Below are 19,059 nucleotides of genomic sequence, written 5' to 3'. Positions count from 1 at the left end.
TGTCTTATTCAGATATAACCTCTTTGTAAATAAAACAATAATAGCAATTCATCAGAGAGTTCTCCCGAATACATGCATACATATATATATATATATATATATATATATGCATTCCTAGCTTAACTATTATTTGTGGTTAACGGGGAGCTTTGCTAGCCAGAAATCATACTAGCAACCTGCATCGATAGGTACATTCATTGGTCACGTCCCAAAAGACTGTGCCTGCATACGATTGTCCTACACCTATATGAATACGGCAAAATATGTAAGTTTATAAAAGTTATGTATGTCCCACTTTCTCTGAAACAACATTTACCTTTGAATGAATCACAAGCACTACTTTTCAAAGTTTATTCAAGTATGCCACTAAACTTGCCCATGTATTTTGTCCCACATATAATATGCTACACCTAGAAAATATTCAGAAGGGGGAGGAAAAATTAGTAAACCATTTTTAGACTAAAACCAAAAAATAGTAGTTTTCCTTAGAGAACTAATCTGATGAAGGACACAAAGAAAAAAAAGAAGGGAAAAAACCCTCCTACATAAAAAGCCAAACAAGATAATAATTGTGCATGTCTGGCTAAGAGAATCTAGAGGGCAAGCCTTACGTCATTGGCACTTGGGTTACCATGGTGAGTGATTTATTGATATATATCAAGAATGAATAGATCAAAGGCAGCAAGATGACAGGTGATCAATCAAATGTCAAATCAAAGCTGGCAATCAACTGGAAAGCTGATTTTTCAGTGGGTGGGTCTGGCAGAAGAAAAATGAACTTCCATATTGCGCTTCCCAGAAACAAAACCCCACCACACTATTAAAAAAAAATAAAAAGCAATTAAGCAGCCTGAAAGAAAACTCTTTGAAAAGATTTACTATACAGGCCCACTCGTCTGTTTCTTTTTCTTGGCCCCCAAAAGAAAAAGAACACCCTACAAACGACAGAACAAAACACTTCCAAAGTTGCAAACTATTTTCTTCTTTAAAAAAAAAATTACTAAATTGCAAAACCACTTGGCATGTTGAAAGATATAAACTCGGCTACAAAACAAAAGAAGGATTTGATTTGAAAATGTGGATTGTCTTCTAACAGTCAGAACGTTTCATTTTATTTCCTGTTGCAATTTTCACCACTGATGATCAAAGGCTGAACTTCCCCACCGGGTTCATCAGCAGAGACAGTCCCTGTACTATTTCAGGCATACACAACGCGCACACACACACACAAACCCGGCCAGCATTGCCACCAGAAACACGGCGAAATAAAAGATTAAACACACCGACCCACTTCGCGAAACACACGTTTTAAAAACAAAACAAAACAAAAACACCAGGAGGGGTGAAAAACAATCAGAAATAATAATAATAATAATAAAAAAAAAAGCCTAAAGCGGGAAGCAAATGGGAGGCTGCTTTCGGTTCGGTCAGGGGAAGGGGCCGGGGGAGAAGGGGAACCGAGTGGAAGAAAGTTGGGGGGAAAAGTTTGGCCAGGGCGGGATGGGAGCCGGGAGCAGGAGGCAGCGGGGACCGAGCGCGGCGGGAGCGGCGGGAGGGTGGAAGGGGACAGCCCATGTCAGAGTGGAGATCTTGGCAATAAGGAATGAAACTGGCTCCACGGAGTTACGAAGGGAAAGGGAGGGGGAGGGGGGGGGATAAATAAATAAAGATCCAGCCCGGAAAAGCAAGGGTGACCCTAAATAATAATAAAGATGGGGGGTAGGATCGGAAGGAGCGGAGAGACAGAGGCTGTGTAAGTGGATGGCTTCTCCTTACCTGCAGCCCGTTTGGGTGCTTGCTGTTTCCTCCTTGGCATCGCTCTACTTTCTCCAATCTCACTTCTGTCCCCAGATCCGAGAGCCCTGAGACGCTCCTGAGTCGTGTTTCTCTGCCTCTGCCTCTCAGCTGCTTTCCCCAACACCCCCCTCAAGCCTCCCCTGCCCCCCTCCTTTCCACTTCACTGATAGGAACCTGTTTGGTTTTTATTTTATTTTAGAGATCTAGGTTTCTTTTTTCTCTCTCTCTCTCTTTTTTTTTTTTGGTTGGCTTTTTTTTTTTTTAACTGTTGCAACACTTGCTTTGCTTTGATTCAAACATCCAAGCTCAGGAGCAAATGAAAGGCGCCCACAGTGCCAGAGAACGGTAATAAATAAATAACAAAATAGATATGTATATATTAAAAAGGCAGCTCTGGAAAGACTGTGGGGCTGGCTGCTTCCTCCCTTTCCTCTCCTCTCCTCCTCCTCCTCGCAGAGCTGTATGGCGGAGCGGTGCCCGGGTGTGCGTGGTGTGTGTGTGTGTGTGCGTGTGTGTGTGTGTGCGTGTGTGTGTGCGCGGAGCGCTGCAGGTTCCGTGCTGTCAGATGCCAGGCAGTGAGTGATATGGGAGAGGACAGGGAGGCTGGGGATGGAAGGAAATCTGGTATTCGCGCACACACGCACACACGCACACACACACACACACACACTCGCACAGGCACACACACGCGCGCACACACACACACAGGCAGGGCGAGGCGATGCCAGCAAACATCGATCCACTGAGCAAACTGAACATTAACAAACTCCTCCTCCGCCACCCGATGACAGGACGAGATTTACTCCGCGCAGACGGGCGGCGGAGCGGGTTATTAAAGGGACAGGGCGCGCCGCCACCCGGCCCGCCCCGCCCGCCGCCGCGACCCCACGCGAGACCCCCCCACGCCGCCCCGCGGAGCCCCTCTGCCGGGGGGGGCGCTGCGGGGAGCGGCGGGAGGCGCGGGGGGAGGACGGGGGGGTGCGACGGGGTGGCCCCGAGGGCGGGGGGAGACGGGGGGGGGGGGGGAGCGTCCTTCGCCCGGTGTCACTCGAGAACGGCGTTTTCACGAGAATAACGGGGATTTAAGGCAATGGCCCCGGCGTGCGGGAGGGCGGCGTGTGGCGCTGGCCGGTTTGCCGCACCCCCGGCCGGCGGGGGGCTGCGCCCGGTGCCGCCTCGGGTGTAGGTGCCCGCGGAGAGCTCGGGGCCGGGGGAACGGCGGCCTTTCGGCTCCTGCGGTGGGCTCCCCCCCCCCCCTCCCCGGTTCCCCCCGTGTTGGGGGCAGCGGGGGGTGTCAGCGCGGGCAGCAAAGTTTGGTGAAGTTCGGGTGAAACCCCGGGCTTTCTTCGAGGCCCTTCTGTCGTAAGAAAGCGCTGCACCCTGCAGAGCCTGGGCGAGCAGGGCCAGTGTGCTGTTCCCAAGCACCCCCTCATCTCCTCATTCCCCCTGGCCACCGGATTCAGCGGGAATCGAGTATGTCCATCAGGTGGATGTGCCCTCATGGCAGCCAAATCTATACCCTGTCCTACCGTACAAAGTTTCTCACCATCTCAGAGAGCCCAAGAAGCTGCCAGGCTGCGGAGGGGCAGGTGACACTGGAGCTTGGGACAGATTTGGTCACTAAGACACATGAAGATAACTGCCCCCGTCATAGTTGCTGATTTCAGGTTTTTTCCACAGCTGCTGTTAACACCTAGAGGTTTTAAAAGTGATTTGGGACTGAAAGGATGGATTCAATTCTATGCATTCAATTACAATCTGTATAAGAACTCTTAAAAGTGGATTTTGCAATACTCGATAGCCTAATTCTGGAGTTTGCTACGGAACTGTGTTCTTAGATACTTTTGTTTCTGTTTTGGCATTAGCATCTTTGTAATGAAACTATTGGGTTTAATAGGAATAATTTGCATCCCTCTAAAATCAATCTCTTAGCTCGGGCTCTGGTAGGAAGCACCAGCAAGAGCCGCTGTGTTAAAGCCAGTGTCACTGGCGATCTGCAATCACAGTCCCGCAGCTCAGGCAGGGAATGACTTTCTGCGGGAAGACCCCTAAGTGACCTTTGTATTTAGCAGCCTAATACAAGACTGTGTTTATGAAAGTGTCCACCTAACTGATTCCACTTAAATTATTTGATAGCCTTCCCTGTACGAACTCTAGCAATTTTTATAAGCAATTTGAAAGTATTTATTGGTGCAAGGAAATGCTTAGTTTGAAAGATAAAATAGGGTAACGCTACTATAAAATACTCATTTTTCCACTTCTGCCTAGCATAACTCACTCAGAAGTGAACAGCTCTGCTTGAATCAGTCGGAATTGCACAGACCTCTTGTACCCGTGTGCAGCCCGTGTAAAATCCTGTTGGTGCACACCAAGGGATTTCTGCTGCGCCTCCAGTTCGCGTGCGTGTAAACACAGGGCCGAGAGGGGCCACAGCATCCGCAGCAGCAGGGCAATTGTCCCGGCGCTGTCATGAGAAGAATTGACACACTATCTAGTTTATAAGTGTGGTACTGAACCCGGATCAGGTAGTTCAGGTCCAGGGTGGCAAGCTAGGATTTTCTTTTCATGTTTCATCCTGCCTTGATTTGTGATTTTGAACCCTTCAGCTTCTGCATCTTGGTTCCCAAATCAGAAAAATTGAGATACTTCTCGTTAGTTTTATATTTCTTCTCCTCCCTGGCTGCAGAGAAAGATACTGCACCTCCAATTAGGATAGTTTGTTTATTATTAAGAAGAGTGTATTAAATGCTGTTTTAACACAGTGATGTTTTTATCAACAATTCTCCCAAACCGTGGGACGTGGCGCAATGTGTTAGGACACTAGCAGGAGTCGGGGGGAGGGGGGTGAGTGACAAAGTCCCCTCAGATTTGAACCTCTCCATCTGGTTTTGTGCAAGTTGAAAAGATACAAGCTCTAGATATAAGCAAAGCAGCGACTCAGTGTAGTCTGGGCTCAGCAAGTAGCAGCTATTGTTCTCCAGAGTCATGGCTCAAATCCAAATGCTACACACTGGGTATGGTATTTGTATCAGTGACGTTTTCAGTCTCAACATGCAAGATGAGAAAGTCACTGTTTTAAATGGTTACTCCTTTGGGAAGGGGAAATCGAGAAGATGGACTTCTGAGTGGAGCACTAGTGAGATGGCACCCTATCCTCGGTGATAAATGGGAGCATTAACAAGGCTTGGTCGAGAGGAACCCTACAGATTTATGGCTTCCTGTCTCCACCAGCAGATGCCATTATGGCTGACAGAACAGAATGCCTTTCAAGAGGGAACTGGGGTGGGATTATGAAGAAGGGGGAAAAAAGCAAGCAGAATCTGGTGTCCATTTTTATCCACTGGTCAGAATTTGCCGATAGGTTTGAATAGAGCTGAAACTATACAGCGTTTGTGCGCTCCCTGCTTCTGTTATTTATAACTAACTTGGTGAAGGTCATTTAGCATCTCTTTTAGCACAGGAAGAACCCATAATATTTACTGAAAGCATTTTTGCACACTTGAAAATTAGAGATAATAAAATGAACAGATAGCACTGGAGGCTTCCTTGGCTTACCCAATGGAATAATCTTGATGGGTGCTTAATGTTTACTTTGGAAATGTAGCAAATGATTCTAAAGCTATATTGAATTTTATCTATTTTTATTACATTGCAGAATAATATTTCTCTTTCCTGACAAAATGTTATGACCAGTAATAGCCATGGCAGTTATGCATGTTCAAAAAAGAGTAATCAAATCTCATGCTTCAGGGCATGAGCTGAATTCCCCACTGGGATCCGGAAGGAATTTTCTCCCCCGAATATAGCAATGTACAATCAACTAGATATGTTCTTATAGGTTTTCCAATTTCTTGGTTAGGTGCAGATTACATGGAACAAAAGTGTGATCTGGGATAGTGAAAATCCTCTATTGCTATAGCTTTGGGGTGGTTTTCAAAATACTGTGTGCGATTTGTTTTGCATTACAGTAAAGTTTACAGACATTTTTGTGAACAATAAAGGGCCAAATACGCTTTGTGTACTTGACCTCAATAACAGTTCCCATCATGGGTAGTCACAACGAACTCAGCTGCATCACTTGAAGTCTCTTATCTTACTTATTTTTGTTGTCTGTCTTTCTGTGGCTGCTATGCTGATAATAAAATGTGGGTTTTTTTTTCTTTCCTTCCTTTTTTTTCCCCTAGAAGTTATGTATATGTAGGTACATAAGTCATCTTGAATGAAATTCATCTTGGAATTGATGAACCCCTTCATGCTTTAGAGAAAGAAAAAGTAGTAGTTCTGACAAGTTCTACAAATAATAAAAAAAAATTAGAAATTATTTGGGTTTGATAAGTGAAATTTTTTCAATATGTAGTATTATTACCAGCTAATGACATTGTCAGCTTCAATGTTTATTTCCTTCTTATTCAGAATTACTGGAAAAAAATATTTTAAAAAAGAGATTTCAGCGATTTTGAAAGAATCAACTTGATAGATAGACAGACTGGGGATTCCTTACCGAAAAGAGAGTACCTTGGTAAGCAGTGCGGTGCAGTCTCCTCTGCCCGTGAGAGGATTAACTAGACTTGTTTCGCTCCTGAGGCACTTTTGACCAATACTATGCAGATTCCACAGTTCTTCTGGGCAATCTATTCGCATGGCCTTACCATTAGAAAATTTCCCTCCCACTGAAGTCTTCCTGGAAACCTGTCTCTTTCTTTTTATGGCGTTCTCAAATAAAATGGAGAACAGTTTATTTCCTTCCTCTTTGCAGCATTTTTTAATATATTCGAAGACTTATTACATCTACTCACCAAACCACCCCAATTTCTTTAGTCGTTCCTTGTAGGTCATCTTTTCTGGACCTGGCACTATTTTCATTGTTCTGTGGCTGGACAACATATGTTTCCAAGTGCGGCGCCAAAAGCTGGATGCTGTATTGCGTTTGAAACCTTCCCAGCACCAAGTGGGATTACTTCACATGTCTAACACATGACACTCCTGTTTATATGTCCCAGTTTGACATATGCCCTTTTTGCAACAGCATGACACTGTTGACTCATGTACAGCTTCTGATTCACTGTAACCCCAGATGCTTTCTCGCAGAACTGCTTTGTAATCAGTTGTCCCCATCCTATATTTGAACAGCTGATTATGCATCAGTGACAACTTTGCACTGATTCATCTTGAATTGCATCCTATTTTTTCAGACTGTTTCTGCAATTTGTCAAGATCATTCTGTATTATAATGCTGTCTTCAAAGGCTGTTGCCGTTCCCCCTAGCTTGGTACCATCTGCAGATATCACGCGTAGTATTGTCTGTTCCACCTTCTAAGACATTAATAAGAGGATTGGATATTGCTGGGCCCAGGACCCACCCCAGACATGATTCCAGCCTGACAGTGGGCCATGAAGGTATAATTTTGGAGTATGATTTTCCAACCTCTTCCGGCCCCCTGCAGTAATGTCATCTGGAGGATATCCCATAGCTCCCTGATGTGAGATTGTTATCTGAGACGGTGGTAGAAGCTTACAGAAGTCCACAAGGTCTGTCACACTGTCATGGAATGGGATTGGGTAGGTTTGACAAAATTTATCCTGAATAAATCCGTCTTCTGTTGTTCATCTCCAAAAACCTTGTTCTAGCTTCTTAGGGATAGTTCGATTATTTTTTTTCCAGTATTTTTATATGAAAAGAAGGTAAGATATCCCACCCCTCCATCTTAAAGATAGCTGCTGTGTTTGCACTGGTCTGAGTCTTCTGGAAACCACTGGTCCTCCACAGGTCTTCAGGGGTCATCACCGGTAGTTCTGAAATTCTTCTGAGTTTAATGGCCTGACCTTATCTGCGTGCTTTCTAAGTGCTCTTGAAACTCTTCTTCCTACTGTAGCCAGAGCTCCCACTATTCTGACACTGGTCTTGATTATTTTTGCAATCTGATCACAGCTGATTCCCATAGCGAAGATGAAAGTAAAAAAGGCTTTCTTAGGGTGATCTGTCAAAAGCTTTCTCTCTTTGCTGAGTGACGGATGTAATCTTTCCTAGGTCTTTTCCTGCGCAGAGAAGGCACTTACCAAACACTTTCTTATTATGTTCCTTTCTAGTTGTATCTCATTTTGTGACTTTCTCTTTATAATTTTTCCCTGTGTGTTCATGGTCACTGTAAGAAACTCTCTTCTGCATGTTTTTCACGTTTAAATAAGTACTCATTCATTTATAGAATACATATTTGGGATTTTTTGTAGAAATACTCCTTGCCATGCGCCACAGCAGCCTTTTTCCCTACAAAGGGGTAGAACAGCAGCAGTGGGGCAAAAGCCATTTCCCCCTTTCAGGCATTTCTGTGCGCACAGTTCAGTTACTCCAGTTGGGTGGGGAGGTAAGGAGGGTTAAATTTCACCTCCGGGGATGAAATCCTGATATTGCTAATAATTTATACTTTGAGTAACAGCAGGCAGCATTTCCAGAACCCTTTGCCTTCTAATCTTCAGCTGAAGGATTCACCCTTTGGCTGCAAAAAAGGCATTTGAGTTAGAACTCCCATCTAACTGCAAAAAATAATCTTTTGTGGCCAAGTAACGAGAATTTAAAACAGTGCGATGGTTTGAACGGCTCTGGCTGCAGCTACCTTCTCCGGCCACATCTGTGGTTCATCTTCCATCACAATGTCATCAGCTAAAATATCACATAAGATCTCATTCAGAACTATACATGAGGCTCACCATGCATTTTTTAACTATGACATCCTATTTCCAGAATTTATAATTCCGTCTTCCAAACCTGCTGCAGACTGAAACAGCCTGGAAGCTCTCATTTTAGGAACTGAATTTTCCTTCTTTAAATCACAACAAATCTCCAGTTTAAAAAAGAACAACAATAAACACGCCACTATTTCTGAAATAAGCACAGCAACACTGTAATACCATTTCCCAGTCAAAACAGCAAAAGCAGCTAATTGAATTGGTTTTATTAAAAAGTTGTTCATACTCTAATCCACAAACCTTCTATTTTCTTCAGTGGATTTTGAGTTAAGTCCCTAATCAGCAGGCACTTTGGACTAGTGGATTTATTTTCTTTTCTAAACAACAACAACATCTTTAGAATTTTTGAAAATAATAACAATCAGCTAGAACTGGTCAGGAAATGGACTGTAGTCTCAGAAGAGTCCTTGGAAAAAAACATAATTGAAAAAAAGAAAAAAATGAGAACTGCCATTCTTAGGGTGAAAAAGCAACATCGAGAAGGCGGTGTTCTTCCAAAAGTTTTTTCCTAAAATACCATATTCCATTGAAAAATGTTTGAATGGATTTTAAAAAACATGCTATGACTGTTAAAACTATAAAATGGACATGTTTTATGCAATATTATAAATACTACTGAATACCTTACTGCAAACTAGAAGTTTGAAGGTGATACCAGGTTGGGGTTTTTCTCCAGTGAATCCAAAAAAATGACTGTTGGAAGCAGGGAAATGAAAAACACAAGGCCTGCGTTTGGCCCTTTCTTTCAGAGAGCAATGTTTCTAAGGAATCCTGGGCCCATATGAAATTCACACTTAGAAAGGTCTTGTCTGATAGTTGCCAATAGCTCAGAGGTTGTGAGGTTGTGTCTTCTGGAGGAGCAGAAAAAGCAGGCAGAAGCGTCTTCCTTTCAGGAAGCAGAACATCTTTCCTCTTTTGAAAGCACTAAGGGGCTGGGAGAGGCCCGGCCACTTACAAAGACAGGTAAGTAAATATTGGGAGCTCTTTGATGCTGTATTTCGCTCTTCCTCGTACAGATTGAGTAGCCATCCAAATAAAGAGAGCAGATCAACTGTGGAAAATATACTACAGGGTTGACAAAACCAGACAAACATCTAGAGGAAACTTTGGGTTAGAAGCTGCTTGCCGTGTGAGTAAAAGGCAAGCTGAAGGCGTAGATGTTTGGGACTAAAGTTGCCTTTAAAAATGGCTATGGCAGTGTTGATTTGAAAAAGTATGCAAATACCCCTATCTATCTGGATAATTTCATTATAAAGCATCCAGTCACCATGGCATTGGGATGTATGCTATCCATTATGCCATAAATGAATTGTTTGTGCCGCGTAAGCCTATTCTTTCTTTTATTGGTACGAGTATTTATTATTATTATTTATAGTTAGAGAATAAAATTATGCTGGCAATTGGAATAATTGATGTACCTGATATTTGGGGGGCTAAAACGATACTGGTGCTTTCTAAAGCCTTTAGTATTCTGTCTCTGGTAATGGCTGGGGAAAAGGAGAGGTGCTAAATACTTTAAGAATCTGTAATTCTCTGTGTTGCCACTCATACTGAACCGTGTCACCCACTGAGCCATACTGGGATTCTTTTTAATGTCAAGAGAAGGTAAATGGACAGAGTTTACTCATCCCAAGCACATTTGTTTAATACACAATGCAGAGAAAGTTTAGCTGAAATGCTAAAGCCACTAAAAGGGACAAAATGCTTAATATTATTTTAACTGAGATGCAATTTTCATAAAACAAACCTGTTATTAATATAAGGGGCAAAGTTTTCATACAGAAAAAAAAAAAATTCCACGTGAAAACTACAGGAGGGCAAAAAAAATTTTGGAAATATTTTTTTTCTTTCTATAGAAGAACTTTCAAAAAATTCTGAATGTTAGCGAAAACGTTTGTGCTCTAGGCCCAGGAGTCTGAGCTTGCGTTTCTGGGTGGGACTCACCGGCTCTTCTCCAGGTGTTGCCAGTAGACACTGCAAAGTGCCCTGAGGAGCAGCAGCTGGTGGGGACGGGGGCAGCGCCTGGGTGAGCTTCTGCAGCGGGAAACTCTGGGTGTTCACTCCGGTGGCTCTTTTCTACCTTCAGACGCAGCTCCTGGCTTGGCTCCCTCTGTGCCTTCCTCTGTCAGGTAAGTGCTTACCTGTAATATTTTTTTCTTGTGTAGTGAGGTTCGAATATGTGCTGTGAAGGAGTTTCTCTGAAGGAAACAATCTCTTTCTCTCTCTCCGTAAGTGAAGACTGTAACCTGCAAGCGCAGGCATCTAATGTATGTTGCTTGCACCTAAGGGAAGTACCCATCCGTAGTGTTTTGTCTGCAGCCTATGTGCAAACCTCTTTGGGTTGAATAAAATGGAGTTTTATCAGTGAATCACATGCAACTGAGAAGCTGAAGCTGGAAAGCAAAGAGAAGTCTGTGTAAGTGACTGAGAGTTACAAAAAAAGCAGATCACAAACATTAAAGTTTTGTGGAAGTCTAAAACGTTAAGGATAAAAACTGTGAGACAAAGTAGGCAACATCCTTCCTAACTGGAAATTGAGAAGCAAAAAGGAGGGTACTCGGAAACAAGAGAGATTTATTGCTCAACAATAGTAATTGGTTTTGTATTAAAAGTGTCAAAACTACGAGTAATAATAAAACTAGAAAACTAGTATTTTTGGAGTCTGGAGGCTAACAATGGAGAGGAATAATGCTGCATTTATGCTTACTCAGAAAAATGCTGTGTGGTGCTCTTTCTTTGATAAAAAAAAAAGCGTGCTAGAAGTTTTTTAATGGCTATGACTGGTCAGAATATTTTTCTCTTTGTTCCTAACTCATCAGGCATTTCTGAAGCACCTGTGTCACTAGTGGCAACACACTTTGCATCATCGTGCGCTGCCTCACACCTGTTTCAGGGGCTGTTGGATGAGCTCTTACAAACCCTCAGTCGCGCTGGTGGTTGTAGATCTCAATTTGAGGTGCTGTTCCGCCCCGTCCTCGGCTTATGGGCACTGGCGAGACCGAGCGTTAGGGTGATACCTCATCCCCCTTGGGCTGAGCCGTGCCACCCGCTCGCCCTTAGGGAACGCCGTGGGGTGCATAAGTTGTTCCTGCCTCGCGAAGGTGAGGGTGCTCGGGGTGCAGATGGGCAAACGCTTCTGTCTTCAGGCTACGTCTCACTTTCTGAAAAAGAAGTCTGAGGCTCTTCAGTTTGCCTTCAAGAGTCTTCCAGAAAAAGCGGGATGCTTAATGGGGGCTGGAACTCTAGTTTTGTGGAACGATATTACAAAAGGAGACATCACGCCACTTTCATGGAAATTGAATGACACTTTTGTGGGCCTTCCTCTACTTCGGCTTTTAATATAAACTGTATAGTAAATACAGGTGAAAAAAAAAAAAAAAAAGCCCACCTGTCAAAATATAGCTCTGTTTGGTTACCTCTGTCCACGGGACAATTTTAGTAACCTGTCAATCAATGGGCTGCTAAATAGCCTCTCCAAAGCACAATCTGCTATTTCAGACGACATCAGTGTGTCAATCATTTATTGAATCAAAGCCAAATTTGAAGCAAAGCAAGCCCAGTTTGTCAATCACTTCTCAGTATTCTCTCCACTAACCACCTGACAGCTTTTAACTTTTCACTTTTATATTCCATGCAGCTAGTTAAGATTCTTTCATTTTTAATTGGGCTTCTTTTATGATTGGTAGCTAAGCAACTAATATGTTGTTTTATATGGTAATAATGGGCCCAAACTTGAGAGCTTTCTTGACCATTCCTATTTGTTGTTGGGAAATTATTTTCTTTCAAGTTGCTAAATAGCAGATGTAGCAGAAACAGTTATTTAATTATGGGTTGTCCTGTTGTTTCTATCTATAAACACTTTTGGCACTGTTTAAAAATAAACACTGCATGCGCTGGCAAATATATACTGAGTGATTTTAACTCCTGATAGAGTCCCTTGGAATTTCACTGCTCATTTACAGGGAAAACTGGGTGCAAAAATGAAAGGCTTGCCAAAAAGCACTTTGGAAAAATATTAGCAAAGGACAGATCGAGAAATCTCCGTTCCAGGATCCCACTAGGCTTTAATCCAACCTGATCGGTTTTCACTCTTAATTTAGGTACAATTACATTTCTGAGGCCAAGTGCAATGCTCTGAACCACCATCTCTCAACACAAGCCAGAAGCCCTTCCTGAACAAGTTCAGCTGGCTTTTCACTCCAAAACAGTGTTTTGAGTTAATTAAGGTTTTCTATACCTGAGATGTAAAACTTTTGGGTTGGAACTGGGTCCCCCCCAAAGTTGACCACAAATCCTGGTGTGGTTTCAGTCCCATCCCCCCATCGTGCACAAGACAAGCACTGCTTTCATATGTGTGAAATGATCTTATAGCTAGGAGTAAATGTTCTTGCCTTTCTTTTTCTAAGGACTGTCATCAGTAAAGCCAATGTGTTGTTTTCAGACAGAAAGAATTAACTTTCTTTCCTTTCCATGAAAGGAAGTTTGGGAAAAGAACTATTTCTGTGTTACAGAAAATTCTATTTTGGGTTCAAAAGAGTTTTCTTCATTTAATTCTTTTGCATATCTGTTTGATGGGCTTCTGGCTGTCTTTTGACAGACTGCTGTCATCTGGTTTGATCCAAAACTGTGAAACTCCAGATGTGCCCAAGAACTTGGGAGAACATGGGTATAGTTTTGCAAAATGCTGCAGTAGGTTTCAAGGCAATCTGATACCAAATGTACTTTCCAGTCGTATTTGAATTTTACATTGGTTTTCGTCTTTGTTTTTACCAAAGGCTCAGTAAAAAAGACTGACAGCCCACGAGGACTGACAGTGGAGAGGCAAACAAGGGCTTGGCGGAGTCTAGAGTGCTTCGGAAATCCGGTCCAGGTGCGAAATGTAGGTGCCTTCTCCCTGTTATGAAGCTGAGGGAGGTTGTGGAGACCACTGAGAAATATACTCTTACTATGACTAAGTGCCCCACTCTTAGGAGAAAGATCATAGCAGACGGTTGAGATTGGATAATTAATAAACTAGAACAAAAGCTGTAAAGCAGATCATCCTTTGAAACTAATGAAAACAGCAACTACTACTAGCTCACAAATGAGTTCTTAAAGAAGTGTCAAAAAATATAGTTGTTTTTTTTTTTTTTTTCTCTTGATGGGATTCCTGATGCATTCCATTGAAACCAATGGAGTTAAGTAATAATGAATTACTATGAGATAAAGGATGGGCATCTACTGTTCAGTGACATTCTGACAAATGAGATGTAAGTTTGCCTGACTGCACAAGTGATTAAGAGATATTTTTTATGGACAGATTTGTACTATTTATATAACTAGATATTAACAAAAGTTTTAAAAGGGTGTTTTGATCTCAGGCTGCCTCCATAGCTTGGCACAGAGGGTTAATCTTGGCGTAAAGGGTGTTCAGGCCTGGCTGAACACGATGCTTAGCTCTTGTAGTTCAAGCATCTGAGCAGAGGGGAAACCCACACAACACCCACCTACACAGCACCTGGTCTGTGAATCAGCAGAAGACTCTCAATGGAAGAATTAAGATACACAAGATCATAAATATTATACCAATAAGAGAAGGGCAGGGTCAGGTCAGGCAGAAATACTTGCAGGGGATTTTTTTTTTTTCAAACAGCTCCATTTTGGTCATTCACATAAAAATAATACTAAGAAGTGTCCTTCTGCATGTCAATCTGCCTGTATATGTGTCATTACTGTTGTCCTATAGCTCTTCTTAAGGACCCTTTGGACCAGAAGAGATGAGACTTTTAAGTGTATTCAAGCATATAAATCGTCCGGTGGCTTTTTTGTTAGATGAAACCTGTTGGTTGAGAGCAACTCCAAAGCACCTACTTGGTTGAAATTCCCAGCTGGGCAGAAATACTGGAGCGAAGTCTCTCTCTGTGTATCGATGTGGTACTTTGCTCAGTCTTCAATGCACCCACTGAAAGTCAGTGACGAGCTTTAGTGTCATTGATTACACAGGGTGCACAAGGATTTAAAACGTTTCTAGAACCATTCACCCCAGGCAAACTTACAAATACGGGGTCTGAGTCTGTTCTTCTCTTGGTTAGAGGTAGCTCTTCTCGGAGCATTTACTGTGGCAAGATGGACACATTAACTGGAACTAGAGAGAGAAAGAACAGGAGCTTTCCTTGATCATTAATGCTACCTAGTTCGTTATTGCGTGATACCATCAGAGCTTTGTACTGGTGCAGCCCCAGTACTTGGGCTGAACCTCAGTTTCTCTTTGCCTTACACTGAGAATGGTTCCTGTAGTTCATGGCACAGTACCACTTGTCCCTGAGCGAACCGTGCAGGGGTTTCCATCTAAAATGTTAATATTCACCGTTGCCTACTTAGCAAGCCCATTTTTCCACCTATGTGTCAAAAAGTTGATCAGTGTCAACTGCTGCCTTTGTTCACCCCTATCATGGGAGCAGCACAAAGACAACAATGATTAATACCTTTCCTAATTGGAAATGGAGGAGAATTCGCTAAGACAGAACGCAGTTACCTATGCTGGAATTTGTCCGGGATACTCTGGTAAACACAGCTACCCTTCCAACAAGTAAAATGGGATCTCTAGCTATGCTGAATGCTTGGATTCTGTGAGTTTACATCTCAAACGCCTACTAACCAGGAGCACCGTGCAGCCCACTACATCATCAGTAACCCTGCCCGTGTCACCTCGGTGTTACTTGGAGTGCGTTCTGTTGCATTCTTGCCAACCCACTTCCAGCAGCCCGAGCATTTCCAGGAGCACAGAAAAAAAGGCTGTGGTTACAAACCGTTTTTATAATCTAGAATTTAAACACTGTAATTGGTGTCACTTAGAAGTACTAACTGCTCGCTTTCAAAACAGAAAATCAAGGCTTAACGCTTGCTCCGTTATAGGGGTACTTCAAATACCAAGTGAGGTTTTCCTATTCTGCCTGTTCACAATGGGCTTTGTTCAGAGCAAAATTTGTTCTTTAGAACTAGAACCAAGAACATAATGGGTTAATATACACATACAAATGTATATATGCACATGCTACGCTTGATGCTATGTAAGGAATTTAAAACCATAGAAAATCACGACTGAGAAATTTCAAAATAGCAACAAAAAATAAGATTGCTTAATGTTAAAACCTGGCTATTATTTGTCTTAAATAGCAGACTCAGCTGTGGGTTTTTATAAATACTAAAAAACATGCAGGATTTCATACACCTACAAAATCTATTTTTTTTTTTGTCAGTAATGGCTTTCTGATTAATTGCATATGTTCTATACTTACAAAGTTGAAGAATATTGGAGTGCCTGAAATTATGAGCACTTCAGCAAACCAGTGAAGATATCTGCAATGTAAACTTTACACATACATGGTTTGCCCTGCCAATGACCTTAAGCTTATTCTAGCAGGGGAACACAGCACGTAATGCAGTCAGTGTTAGCTGTTTCCTGATCCCTTTTTAAGTACATACTAATAACATTCATGTAAGTGTAGATGCTGTTATGGGCTCAGGTCGCAAGAGGATATAATGGATTAAAATCACTTGACCTCAGAAGGAGGTGCTTCTTTGAAGAGGTAACGCTCAAGCGACCCCCATTTTCCATACCATCCTGTACCCCAAGGTTTTTATAACGCTAAAAGAAGAATATAAGAGCGATGGTACCGTTAAGACTTCCATCTAGCTGAGCTGATTTGATGGTTTTGAGACAAGTACAGATAAATCAGCCTGAAAATAATTCCATATTACTTCATGCCTCAGTTTCTCTGGGAAAAAATATTGATATGATATTTTCCAGAGCTTACTCTTCAAGGATGACTCGAAACTTAATTTTCACCATCTTTTGAAGGCTTTAGGTTTTCTGGTAAAAGATAGATTCATTTGAAAGTGATGTGACTGTGCTCTGAAACATGGTGCAAGCTACCAAACCTTGTAGTTCCTCTTTAAAGAACAGATCATAAACTCTTCAGTACCATTCAGTATTAGAACCCATTCTAAAATTATTGGGAAGATGCCTTGCAAAAATCTTGTGCTGTTCTTTGCTATTACTTATAACTTAAGTTCTAAGTTTTCATTCTCATGAGAAAAGCCAGGTCTTCTATTGACAGGTTGGATACTGTATTGGGGAAGTTGGTTTGCCCGAGAGGACGTAAATGACTCCTTTATTTTTATTTGTGCTTGCTTAATATCCATGCAGTGTTTTATACCTTGATATTTCTGGTAGCTGTAGAACTGTGCTTCATAGAACTCAAAGCAGTTTAGTAGAAAGTATCTGCAACTCTGACAAAGTATGATTATTATTTTACTGACAAAGTATGTTGTTTTTTTTTTTTTTTTTTTTAAGTTACGGAGAGAAATTGGGATCGTGTGCTTGCATCTATGCCTCTCCACAGATTGCAGATTGACATGATATCATGATAAATGGAGTATTAAATACGCTACTGTAGCCAGTCCTGGAGACCTTGAGGTTCTCCTTTTTACAGTTTTACTTCGGTCTGTCTGCAGTTCGAGATGTTTGCTTAGTTGTGTTTTGGGAGAGTCATTCAATCCTGCTTCCAAATGCCCAGTGCCCTTTATTCCATTTGCTGGTACTTGTGTCTTCGAAGTGTTTCTATTTGGGTGGTTTTTAACTTAAAGAAAAATGGTTCTGTTATCAATGAAAGAAGTATTATGTATAACGGAACAAGTTTAGTATGTAGTTAAATTTAAGTGTTAAACAGATCCTGAAGTGTAGAAAATCAGCTACGTTTTGCTGTCATTGGCAAACTCTCTGATGCAACGTGATGCTGATTTCAAGGAGAGGAATTCGTCTGTGGCCCGCAGTGTGACCCGTTGGCTTACGGCGCACTGCTGAAAGATGCAGAGCAACTCCCGTAATGGTTTTGGCAGGTATTTCTCAGTGTCGTGCAGACCTCTAGTGCTCTCATGTCGTAGACACTAGCGGGATAAGTGCCCAAGGGCCTACTTGGGTTTATGTTGACAATGCCTGCTATGTGCTGCCTTGTCCTTATCCTGGTGCTACCTCACTGAAGATGTAAAGGGTATGCTTTGTGATGTCACTTCTGGTATAGATAGCCCATGTGTGGAGACAACTTTTCTACCCTTAGCTCTTGGAAAATGGGAATCAGCTCTCGGGTGTTGTGGAGCTGATTATGGAGGTTGTACTGTGACAGGTACAAGTTGAAGAGGTTTGGGGATTGCTGTGGTATGTACAGCTAACGCGTGAGCCCTGGCCTGGCCAGGATCAGTGGTGGGATAGAGTTTACTCTCTCCAGTGGCAGCTCTGCAATTGGTGTGGGGACGTTCCCCTGCAAGCAAAAGGGGACTCTCTGGGTACCGGGTCAGAAGTCTGCCCCAATGTGTTCACGCTGCTCTCTGCTGCGTTCGACGGTGTCCCTACTCTTGTGTCTCGGTGCATCCCCACAGGAGGAATGACATATCTCCTTCATTCCTCCCTGCTATGGCTGATGGTCCCTTTACGGGAAAGGGAGTTAGGGAAGGGAGAGGAAACTTTTATTAAGAAAAATAGTCCTTGATTTGAGGCAGGTGCTGCTAGTGTATTGTGTAGACCTGATGTCTGTTTTCATGCCTGTTGCAATATTCATAATTGTGAAGTACAGGTTATCATGGCGTTTGGCATATAAATGATAAGCAAACATTGCTCTTTACACAACCACATAGACTGTCAACTTGATCAGATGCTGATTTTCTTTTTTTTTTTTTTTTTTTCCCCTGATTCACTTCATGATTCTCTTGAAAAATTAACTTTTGAAACCATAACTGAATACTTCATAGAAACTCCCTTTATCACCCCTATGGGCAAATTTCATCGACTTGGAATTTAAGATCTAATTTTGCTTCTTAAGTTATATTATCTTCAATTCACATTGGCAGCTAATGAAATAAGAGAACACTAAGGAAATAATTAAATGTTGTGCAATTAGGGATACGGCGCATCAGGATACAAATAAATACAAGCCAATATATCCTTTCACGGATTTAACTTGTCTTTATTTTGTAGCCTTTGATCTGTGTCTACCACAAACTAAATTCTTTCAGAGCACGATTGTCTGATGCTATGACTGTACGTAACTCGCTTGCACGGGGGTATGGGGTGTGTTGGGTCAAAAGCTGCGGGGATGTGCTGGTCGCAGGTAGGGGAAACAATGATCAGAGGAGAGAAGGTGAGGTCCAGTTCTGTACTTCGTATTATACTTATATATTGCAGGTGCCTTTGAGCCTCATGTGGGTTGCAAATTTATCCTGAATTCCCGCAACAGACTAGGGTTTAAAAAAAGCAAAACAGTAAAGAAGTGTTCAGATCAAATATTCGATGTATTTTCTTTTCCCGAAACCAGTTTGTGGTTCGTGGGTTGTTTTCTGCCTCCTCCATTTTCCAGAGCGCTCTGTGGCCTGCCGGACCGTTGTTTGGAAAGGCCTTTTTGAAACAGGGAACAGCGATGCTTACCAAAATATTATTAGGTTAATTCCAGCCAGGCTAGCTTTCATGAGAGGTCCCTGACGTTG

At 42.3% G+C, this 19,059-nt stretch overlaps 1 protein-coding gene across 2 annotated transcripts in view; it reads right to left on the bottom strand.

Moving 5' to 3' along the window:
• TSHZ2 (teashirt zinc finger homeobox 2) overlaps positions 1-1,910 on the bottom strand; it is a 223,562-nt gene extending 221,652 nt beyond the window's left edge. For both annotated transcript variants that reach the window (XM_082491020.1, XM_082491019.1), the window contains exon 1: positions 1,777-1,910. In XM_082491020.1, coding sequence (XP_082347146.1) covers positions 1,777-1,816 — 40 coding nt within the window. In that variant the 5' untranslated portion in view covers positions 1,817-1,910. The remainder of the gene's footprint in view (positions 1-1,776) is intronic.
• Between the last annotated feature and the right edge of the window lie 17,149 nt (positions 1,911-19,059).

This window comes from Vanellus vanellus (genome assembly GCF_965231255.1).
Source record: "Vanellus vanellus genome assembly, chromosome: 15".
Lineage (NCBI taxonomy): Eukaryota > Metazoa > Chordata > Aves > Charadriiformes > Charadriidae > Vanellus > Vanellus vanellus.
The sequence above is the reverse complement of the archived record's forward strand: the minus strand, read 5'-3'. Positions and strand labels throughout refer to the sequence as shown.